Raw genomic sequence first — 12,105 nt, forward strand, 5'->3', positions numbered from 1 at the left:
GCACCTTAAACATGTTTCAAAATGTGATTTTCAATAGACATCTCCGGAGATGAAAGGTATAAGTACTCAGTAATTTGTGTAACTTCTCGTCATTGTGCGACTATAAGTGTAAGCACTCAACATTTTGTGAAGCCAAAAGCACTCAGCATTATGTGGTTTGAAAAATATGCACTTTGGTAATATTACATTTAAACATCCATTGTTTTGCGAAACTCAAACAAAAAATGGTGTGAAACTAAATGTTAGCACTTAGCATTATAAGGAAACTAAATGTAATTAACATTAGGGTGTACTCAAAATTGTACAATGCCACTTAACATTGTGTGAAACATTTAACGTTATAAGGCCTCCTGATGACATGAAAAAAAATGTGCCGAATTTGGTAGAGAGAGGAAAGTATGAATAGTATGAAAGAAGGAGGAACGCTGGGAAATCAGAAATAGAAAAACATGATGAAGATTAAATTGGAGGATTTGAAAATTCTGACATGAAAAAGATGGGTAAAAAAGGCTGCATTAAAAGGACAAAGACAACAAAAGCCTTTCTAAATTATTCCTTTATAGGAGTTTCAATCACTTTTCAACAGCTCTTGCTGACAGTTTACAAAGCAGTGACCTATCTGGGCACCTTGTAAGTGAGTTTTAACTTGTATATCTGCTATAGCTGTGGAGTTTTGGATTTTCGGTGGTGATTTTCCTAGCACACACCTGGGAATGGAGTGGCAGACATCCTCCCAGACAGAGCTTGGGAACCAGTTATAGCCTGCTTGAGCTCCGTTTCCCCCTTCTGCTTTGGACTGTGGTGTTGCCCAGTCCCCTTCAGTAAAGTTATCTTAAATTTTTGGGCACTCAGTTTCTCAAAGCTTTGCACTCATTTGGACAATCTAAGATGACTGCCTATCCAGCTGCATCACAGACCCCAGTGGAGGAGACACTGCAGTGATGAGAAGATGCCTTTTTGGTCCAGTCTACTCCTGGTGGTTCCTCAATATTTCCCTCTCTATCTGGGTTCGGAACCAAAGCGGTTTTCAACCCTGAACACTATCCACATCATCAGGAAACTTTCTGCTCTAGGGGAGAATCCTATAACAAACTTTTTTGGCGATAATAAAAGATAAAATACTTGAAACTATAGTCACAATTTAATATTGTTGGATACAGTTTCCAAATGATTTCATACTTTTTGATATTTTTGGCTAAACCTTTAAATGTATTTAATATTGTAAAAAATAATTACCTTTTGTAATATTTTGATATTTTTTTATATATTTATATATCTTTTTATATAAGATATATTTTTTAATAGTTTAAAATGTCAAAAAATATTTTAAAAGTTTAGTAAAAAATTATTAAATCATTTGAAAAGCTTATCCAGCAATATTAAATTGAGGCCAATGTCAGCGAGCTATATGATAGTGAATGACTTGTGGACTACCCATACCTATGTTTTTATGTATAGAAAAATTTTATTGTCTATCTTTTTTAATAAACATTTGACATTTTTTTTAAATATTTTTATACTATAAACCTCGAAAAATAAATAGAAGTGGCTTTAACGTATGTGGTCTATGGCAAATTACTGACTCAAAGGGACAGGTCAGGGCTCATCTACAATGCATTAATTCTTAGAATAAAAATGTACAAAAAAAACGAGAGACATTTAAGCCAGAATGTCCAGATTTTGCATGTTTTTATCAAGGTTCTGATTTATCTCTCTGGCTTCCAATTCTTTTCTTAGCAAGCATGCATGGTATATTTCATCACGCACATGCATTCTCATTGTAATACTGCTCATTATGTGCAGTGAAGCTGTGAATGGAATTTCATTTACTGAACGAAGTGAACACAAAATGCTTGCAAACGTGAATTGCATCTTGCAATCACTTATGTCAGCATTTCTTATCCATTTTTTAATGAATGAGATGCTACTGGTGGCTGCATTGTACTGATCCCTTGTGCAAAATGAAGCAGGGCACCTTCTAAGTCTATTAATAAGGAGTTAAACAAAGGTCATTCGTTGCATTATCTTGTAAAGCAAATCTGTGAATTCATCCACAACACCAGAAATAGAAACAGGCTATTAAATAGTATTATTTGTGCAGACGGCATAACACAGAATCGATACAAGCAACGACATGTCAAAAACCTTTTTATTTATGCATTTTCTAGAGCAAAGTATTGTTTAAAAATTACATCAATATTAAATCAATATGTAATCTGCTCAGGATCATTTAGTAACCTACATTTGTAGGGCAGCACTGAGGTCTATGTAGAGAATGAATAGAAATTATGAATACTGAAGACTCGTGTTGTTAGGGAATATGCAATATGACAGGAATTTGATGGATGCATTGAGTGTAAACAAAGGAAAGAAAAAATATAAGCCGTGGAAAGAATTCTGATGTTTTGAAAGAATGTTCTAAAAATATATATATATACAAATGGAAGTTGACCCAAGTTATCAATTTAATATGTATAAACTTTTTAAAGATGATTTATTACATACATTCACATGTGCATCATCAATATCTGAATGCATTACAATAAGGGATTTATTTATCTTTTATACTGTTGGTCCTATAAAAGATTGGTTAAGATAATAGGTGCCACTATAAATACAGAATCTGAATTTATCAGAATATATTTATATAAATTATAGTAATTATTATTATTTTTTATGATTATTATTAATATTATTTTAAATGGTAGCATTAATAGAACATATTGGTACCTTACCTGATCCTTCATGGTTTTCCCTAAATCCTTGACATCTTTCATGTTTATAGCATTCTTCCCACCCTTTTCTTTCCCCTTCTTCTTGTTCTTCTTCTTGAATAAACATTTCTTGCAGATGCAAAAGCAGCATGTGAGAACCAAAAGGACAGCGACTATGGCTATTGCTATTAAGGCCCAAGGTGGTACTGAAAGATAAAAGCATGTAGCAGTGTAAGGGAAGCAGAAACTATCTGTGAATTTTTATCCTAGCAGACGATTATATTTTCGAATATACATACACTTTATTCACATAGGTAGGTATGTGCGCACACAAATACGTACAGCTAACAAAAACAAACTGACTCCTGCGATGTAACTACTTCTAATCTCAGGCCCCCGAAAAAAACTCTCCACTTAATGCCTACATCTGGTATGTTGTGCCCCTTGAAGGAATTATTTTCGTATTATACACAATTCACCAAGATGTATCACATATTCATATGTGATACATTTTGGTGAATTTTGTATAATATGAATATATTTTTGTATAATACGAATATATATTTTGTATATGTAAACACACACACACACACATGTACACACACACACACAGTGGTTAAAGACCCGTAGTTCTGTTTTCTATTTCCAGTGGTTTGTGTTTGAGAAACTCACAAGGTTATTCAGAGGACTGAATGTTATCCCGAAAGACAAAATGTGATTTAAAATCAATTAATTTTAACTATATTTGCCATTCTTATATTTACTTAAGTATTGGCTTAAATTGAACCATTTGAAGGTATCAAAGATCAAAAATACTGTTGCAAAATGGATTCACCCAGTCATTTAACAAACGCAAGCCTTGATGGGGCTTCCAAAACAATATTAAAAAAAAAAGATGTTCAATGCTTGCATACGTTCTTTAGACCTTGAATTATCATGACTTCAAAGTTTAACATTTGGGATTAAACCTGTTTCTAGCAAAAGGGTGAGCTGGAATACTGGAGTAACTTATAATGTCTGATCAACAGCCATTCACTTGAGATCGCTGCGGATCTTGTAGAGTACAGAAATGGTATCTTTTTGTTTTAGCTGTCAGGCTTCCTTGGAACAAAAACATTTCTAATGATACCCTTGCAATAAAACAAAAATGTAAAGGCAATTATAGCCATTTATACATCAGATAAAAATTTTCAAACTAATTGCAGTTACAGCAGTAAAATATAGTACATACTTTGACACCGAAAAACCCATCAGCGTGTTTTACGCTTTTACATAAATATATGCCATACTTATACTTCTTTTTGCTTGCATGATTATATATTGAATAATGATAAAAGACAACAACAAAGAACAGATATATGTTCATCGGGTCTCTGAGACAATCATAATACTACCAATCACTTTCTGCCTTGTCATTTCCTACTCCTATCATACCTTCCGTTCAAATAGTCTTTTCTGAGATTATGGGTACAAAAAAGACTAAATAATCAACCGTGACATGTTGAAAGAAGTAATTCACCAAAAGAAAATAAGAGGATGAAAACGGCAAAATTGCTTGCTCAAAGTAGTCAAATGGAGTGGAAATTATGATTGCAAGAACCTGCATAGGATATTTCTGCTTGAAGTGCTAATTAACATCTTTGGAGAGAAAATTAACACCTTACCGTGCTTGGTAGGGCTCTCTTATTCACAAAAGAGCAGAGATGTTTACACTATCCCAGCAATTCCAAGGAAAGAATCAAAGAACCTGATCTATACTTATCACTATAGCAAGTTTCAACAGTGATTACCTTAACACATTGTGAGCCAAAGTGAAAAGAATTAACATTAAGTTAGAAATAACATGAATATAATGAATCACTATTTTAAGACTTACTAAAGAGATACAAAGATATAAAATGTAATTTTAAAAAATGCAGATCACATAATACATCTTAAGTATAAAGTGCAAGTCTGTTATATAATACATAAGCGTAATATATATATAATACGTCCCTTTGGATATTACCTGCTTTGTATTTATAAATATTTCATTTCATAGTATGTTAAGCACCGTGTCTCAAACATTTTACAGATTGTTTAGATTATCTGAAACATGTAATTTGCTGTTCTATTTATATATTATGTTGTAGGTTTACTAGAATGGAAAAAAAAAAGTATTTAAAGTGAGCAGATTCAAATATAATCTATTCTTGCAATATTTGGAGTAAAACGCTCATATATGCATATATAAAATAAAGGGGTCAATTCTATTAGAAGATATAACATCTTCAAAAATGTATTTTTGATATTGCTTTGTGTTTCATTGTGAAGCCAGCCACCAAAGTTGTATCACAGATCTTTTTTATTATTTTCATGTATGCCTGTTTCAGAAGGCAGAATATCGATTATCGATTGACAGCATCCTCTTCTCCTGTACTGTACGGGTAATGTAAAGTTTACCATAGCTGTAGTAGAACTACAAACCCTGTCAGAGGGGGTCCAGTTCTGGTACAGATAGGGGAATTCACTATTTGACTACCTTTTTAACCCCTTAAAGACCAAACTTCTGGAATAAAAGGGAATCATGACATGTCACACATGTCATGTGTCCTTAAGGGGTTAAAGCGACTCTCTCACTTTTCAGTATTTCATTAAGATATAATCTTTATGAAGTACGGATGCTGATCCCATTGGAATTTTTCGCGAAATTCCATTGTAATCCAAAGATTACAGTACAAAAAGTAGGGCTTCAAGCCTGAGTTTGATAAACGTTGACAAAAGGCAGAGCATCACCAAATGACAGCTGTGTATCAATATATAAAGAATCTAGGCAAATGAAGCACCAGGAGTTGAAAAAGACAACCGGGAAGAAGATAGGGTCGGTCACAAGTGACAATTTCAGGTCCATAAAATCATCCTTCACATGCACTCCATAGCCAGATCTGCCACTTTTGGGTTCTTTGCACAATATGCATGAAAATGACAGATCCACGTTAATGGTTCTAGGAGAAATATCCCTATGCCCATTTATTAAGGGTATAATACAAGCAGGGTTTTTTGTTCAATTAATGATACTTTCCTTTGGCAATGCCGACGAGAGGTTAACCTGAAGGTGGGTTTTGGGGGACTATCCATACAGAAGGGACTGGCATCCAGGTAACATTTTCATTCATGTTAATAGAGAGAGTATGGGTCTCCTTGTATGTGCTGCTCAGCAATTTATTTAAAAAAAATACCTGCCCATAAGTTATAGGGGTAGAAAGGAACCATGGCATGCCCTATTATAAATTAAATGTTTCCATCCTACCTCTTAATGGATTTGAGCATAAACCAGTGGATGCGTGCAGCCAAGCTTATTTCATTAATCACATTTTCTACTAGGCATGTGTGATGGATAAGGAAGGGAGCAAAGGCACGTATTTCCTAATATTGTACTAACACTCCCCATCCCACCACTAAAATGTTGGGTGTTAGTAACAATTGAGCAGCTCTTAGGTGAGTTATTTAATTGGTAAATCCCTACGATTGGCACATGGGTTGGAGAGAGTGGAGGACGAAGTACTCCTGGTGGTTATACTGGGTTATCTTAATTCCATACTAATATATTTCAAGAGTGACTAAACCATCTCTTTGGCAATTAGGTCATGCAATTTATAGTATTTAAGAATACAAGATAATGAGTAGGCGCTTCCGAGTATTTAACAGAGATAGTTAAAGAACAGGGTATGATACAGCAGTGTTTCCCAGACACTAAATCAGAATGAAAAATAAGTAAAAGATGTGTATCATAAACCACATAGGGAGGTGAGGCCCCTGAGCCAGGTATAGTAATAAACAATAATAGTAACAAAAAAATATATACAACCTGACCACAGGCGAATGGCAGAGTATTATCTATAAAATAAGAATAAAAAATAACATAGTGTATACTGTGTGTTGAAATTTGGTGAATAATATGAGGATGGAGTACCACTCACATTTACCAGAGCCGTACCAGGCTCTGTATAGCAGGCTCAAAGGTGCCAATACTGGCTAACGAAGCTCCAAGGCAGAAATATGCAGGATTCCGTGGTGAAAAATAATTTATTTTATGAATAAAAATATAAATATAAAATAACAGACTCCCGGTTATAAGGGGGTGGAACCCAAACAACAAATGTTATAAAATAAAGGTATCCACTTACCCCAAACAAAGTAAACCGACGGTTGGATGTAAAGCATGCCATTGTTTATTTTAGTTTCAATAAAATATTATTGAGTTTTATTATTCAATTTAACACGTGTGATATTTCGCATCAGTGAGGGTGTGTTGGGTAAGCTAGCTTTACTAACAGAAAGGAATGAGAGCTTCTTTAAATTATCAGAAAGGCAAAGTTGATAAAGATATTATTGTCTGAGATAATTATGTAAGAAGAACAAAGTCCTGGTAAACCACAAACCGTTTTCAGTAAAAATTCAATTATCTCACATGTCTTCAGCTAACAAAATAGATTTACATTTAAATGTGATGATTTTTTTGTAACCATAGATGCAAACCTATTTAAAAAGAAAGCATTAATTACAAGTCTTTGTTGATTGTAAGGAAAATAAATTGTTTATGTTTCCACAATGCATAAAACATCTGGTTTCCATATAAAATTAACGTTTGACGTTTTGTCCAAAGGAACATGCCACACATTTTATTTTGCTTTGTTTTGCAATTCCCAAAACACCTTTTGATGACAGAAGATTGTATTACTTAAAAGATAAGGCAATTACATTTTTTTTATAACAGATTAATGACTCGTAGCGTCATTTTGATTAGTGTGTGTGAATTTTATTGTTATAAATTATGTTCATAAAATAAAACAAAATTCTGTGTAACATAGGATTCCAAAGGTTTGTGTTTCAGGATATATTAATTTAACTAGCTGGCTTTAAGCTTTTGGAACTGAAGGGTATCCCTATAGATTAATGCTATAGCCAACAGTATCAGAGAGAGAGGACATTTGGAGGGTGTTCATCTGTGTTGGCAACATGCACATGTGAATGTATGCAGGTTCCTACCTCTGAAAGCCATCATGTTTATTGAACCAGTGATGTCAGGAAAAGAAAAGACATGTGCAGGAGCAGTGTTTCTTAGTAAAAATATTTTGGCAATAGAGAATATCATCTCTTAATGCATCATTATTTACATTGTTAGCAGTCAACTTCTGAACGTTGTTTTATCCATACCCGGTTACATTGTTATGTAAGCATTACCTTGCTCTTAATTATATAGATCCTAAATTACCGCCAAGCCCATATTGACCCAATGATGATCAAGAAGGTGTATGGTATGGCTATGGGTTTTGACCTGCACCTCCTTCCAAGTCAAAATGCCTACCACCAATCTCACTTCATCTTTAAATATATTAATCATAAGAACACTATGTGGCACATAGATGTATATATTAAAAATATTTAAAAAATTCCAATATTTTTGTTTCTAAATCCAGTGTGTTTACCAATCGGAAGTGCCCTCTCATTTGTGTCTTCTAGGTAAGTCCTTGGAGAAGGCAGAATGATCTAGGTTCTGTTATACAATGCATTTCAACCCTGATTCAGTGACCCGGGAGACACGCACCTTGCTCTAGGTGAGAGGCATGCAGATCACCCCATGATCACACCATGGTTTTATTAAACAAGACTTCACAACACACATTTCCTAAACAGGAGCCAAGCACATTCTCAAAGTGGGAAGGGATGAAGAAAGCTCTAATCTTATGTCTCCACCTGACGTGACTTAAGCCCCCAGTTTGCACGTGTAGGGATCAAGCATGATTCCACACTGTGAACACCTGGATAGAAACAAAGTATCAGATAATAGAACAACATATTTTTAATTTCTGGTTGAACAGCATTTTAATATGCTTTTGTTAATCTAGCTTTGATGATGTTGTTATAATCAAAGCTGCTTTTATTGATCAGATGAACTAAAACACAGAAAGCTCTTTGCTATATAATTTTCTGACACTTGAACAACAAAAACATTTGTTATTCTTGGCAATTATTGTAGTTGGGTAATTCAGCTATGGCCAGTATGTGAAATGATATGTGTTTTAATTTAGCACATGGTCTGTTTATTTCAGATCCAATAAGTCATGGAGCGAATGTAATTCATATATGGCAAACACCATATTTCAAGAGGATGACATCATCTCCAAGAATTATGACTTTTAATCAATTGAACAAGTAACAATTCAAACTACACACACATTACTAATTAGATGAGCAAGGGCAGGAGATACAGCTTTGTCAGCCACAACCAATAAAACACAGAGTGACAGGCAGTATTAGTTTATTATTACTGTAGCAAGAGGAATAAAAAAATACATCTATCTATCTATTTATCTATCTACATATCTGTCTGTCTGTCTGTTTGTCTGTCTATCTGTCATCTATACGCATAAATATAAATATAGATGGTGATGCATTCAGACCCTTTGACCAATTGTCTATCATTGAAAAATAAACAGCACATTGTAATTCTGTTCTGGATAGTATTTATAAACCTTTACTTCACAATGACATTGATTTTATGTTTTAGTAGCACGTATTATGTTAAATCGCTATGCCCATACTGCACTTAGGAAAGTCTGACTCTTAGAACATTGTGGCTAGGGAAGCTCCCAGACAGGTATTACGGTTACAAGCTATAATACTCAAGAAATAGAAGAACCCTCCCAAGTAATAGAGAATATACAACACTGGGTCAAAGAAGACACATAACATCCTAAATTGTTGCATTTAGCATCAATCGCTTTGCTGGGTGGAGATGCAACAAAGGCAAGCAATGATTACAACACAATGGATATCCAGAGGCAAAGCAATGTGACACAGTGGTTGAATCTACATATCCTATTCATTATCGGTTTGTGCCTATGAAAAATGCCTATGAAAAGTATTTCAGACTAAACCTGTGTTCTCTCAGAGTTGACACTAGATATATAGTACATGCATACATACATAAATACACACACACACATGTATATATATATATATATATATGTAAAAAACAGATAAAATTTGTATCTTGTAATAGCTTTTTTTTTGGACTAACAGAATTTTTTAATGACAAGGTTTTGGGAGAACGTTCCTTTCTCAAGTCTAAAGCATTTCTGAGCAAGACGACACATAGAATTCAAAGGTGAGTTGTGATACAGGGGTTAAAGCGACATGAGTGCAGATAAGACACAGGTTTGTTAGAAAATAGACACCATTCTTGCAGAGGGTCATAAATATCTTTCTGAAGAGCAGAGTGAGGGGGAGAGGGAGAAGAAAAACTAACAAACAGACGGTGCAGAAAAACAAACAAGCAGACTTTATACATACACACGCATGCACATAAATATGTATATGCAAATGCATAAACACATGAACATATATACATATACTTACACATAAACACATATACATACACACTAACACATATACATACATACACATGAACTCATATACACAGATAGAAATGCACAGTCACATATATAAGCATACATGCATAAGAGTATGGGAAAGCATGGGTCTACACATAGTATTTATAGATAGAATAAACATATTGGAATGCGTTTTAAAGTGTTAAAACGTATGACAGAACAGTAAGATAATGTGGGGGAGTGCTCATGTAAAGTGTTGGTAGTGGGACAGGAAACCCAAATCAAAATTTAGTCCTCTATTCTATAATGTAGGCTCGTGGCATGTAATTGTCTACCCTTTCAATTCAAATCCCAAAACATACTTGTTGGCAAGCAAGGGAGTAACATATGGAACATAATATGACTGCAAAAAAAAAGTAATAAGCTTAAAAGTAATTGCTTAAAAGTAATAAGCAAGCACATTAGATGATTTCCTCTTACGTTGTTTACCTAAGTGGAGATAAAACTAGATGTGCAATCCATTAATGAAGAATAGAATAAACATGATTACAAAGAAGTCTCAAATGATTGCTACAAAATATTACATCTAAAAATAGCAGAATATGTAAGATACTTCCAGATATATATCCATACAGTATGCTTTAATTGCACGTATACCACTGACTATAGTCTTCAGGGATCTAGTGCAATTGTAATCATGCCATACTATATTCTGTGCAGTGTCGGATACATGTTTTGCAATTTGCACAGCCTGCAGCAATCCGATTCATAGCTTAGAAATAAAAAAAAAACAAGGCTGCATATTATTCTATCTTTAAAGAGCACAGTGTCGGTGACAGCTATAGTTAAGATACTGGAGGGTAGGTAATTAGAGAAATGTTCACTGATGCAAAAAAATAGAGGGATACAACCAAAACTCACTGTATTTTCCTAGGTCATTGGATTTTAGAAAAGTGATAATTAGTGGTATCTCCAGTCAGTCAGAACCATTATTAGACATTTGTTTTTAGTTTAAAGTCAAATATGTGATCTAAAATATTCATCAAAGCTATTCATTTCAAATTATCAAAAAAACAACCAATCCTCTAATACATTTCAATGTAGTGAATTTATATACAGACATAAAAAAGAAAACGTAAAATGTTTTTCTACCTCTCATTTGACAATCTACTTTCAAATGCATAGCTTTCTGGTTTGTTGATAGGAGCAGATATATCTCTGCTTCTCCTGTAAACAAACTGAATATATGACTTTCACTCATCTAATCTAAATCTGCCTAATCTACTTGGTCTTAGTCAGTTCCCAATGCTCCACCAAGACAGTATTCATCAAAATAACAATCTGACGGCAGCTAAAACCAAAGATAACATTCCACTAACTATTATCCAGAAATTGTGAAACTTTTGTAACATAGTTGACTCCCCTCTTCTTCTGGAACTCTCTGCTCCATTGGCTTTTACTGACTTCACATTTCTGATTTCATCCTTTTATTTCCTATATTCATTACACCTGCTCCTCCTGTCTAACATTTCTTATTGTGGTATATTAAGATCCAGTTTTTAGCCTCTTATCAATCGGCATATGGACTGATCTATTTAAATTTCAAGAACATCTTATTACTGATATGACACTAATCTACATTTTCCCCAGACCTTTGCGCTCTCTATTACTTCATACTGTCTACCTGAAAGGAATTCAACTACTTAAAGCTGAATATTTCAAAAAGTGAGCTACCAAATATTAGATTCCAAACGAATGCCTCGGCTAGAAGTTTTTAACTGACTTGACTTCTCGCTCGTTTTCTCAATCAGCTCCTAATCAAAAAGTGTAATCTGGGAGCAAAGTTCTATTTAACAATGCAATCCAAAAGCCACCTCTACTATTTTTTAATTGACACAAATATCTGCCTGGAATTCCTTACTAAAGGATATTAGAATTGTCCTAACATTCCACTCCATCAAAAATCACAGCAGTTAGAGTTCACAGCAAAAGTAACATGACAAGATTACATCAGC

General features: G+C 34.0%; 1 protein-coding gene across 2 annotated transcripts in view; it reads right to left on the minus strand.

Annotated features, from left to right (window-relative positions):
- The window catches only part of SYT1 (synaptotagmin 1), a 597,051-nt gene that overhangs the window by 122,843 nt on the left and 462,103 nt on the right, over nucleotides 1–12,105 (minus strand). For both annotated transcript variants that reach the window (XM_063446974.1, XM_063446973.1), the window contains exon 7: nucleotides 2,736–2,920. In XM_063446974.1, the coding sequence (XP_063303044.1) occupies nucleotides 2,736–2,920 (185 nt within the window). The remainder of the gene's footprint in view (nucleotides 1–2,735; nucleotides 2,921–12,105) is intronic.

The sequence above is a fragment of the Pelobates fuscus genome, chromosome 3 (genome assembly GCF_036172605.1).
Source record: "Pelobates fuscus isolate aPelFus1 chromosome 3, aPelFus1.pri, whole genome shotgun sequence".
Lineage (NCBI taxonomy): Eukaryota > Metazoa > Chordata > Amphibia > Anura > Pelobatidae > Pelobates > Pelobates fuscus.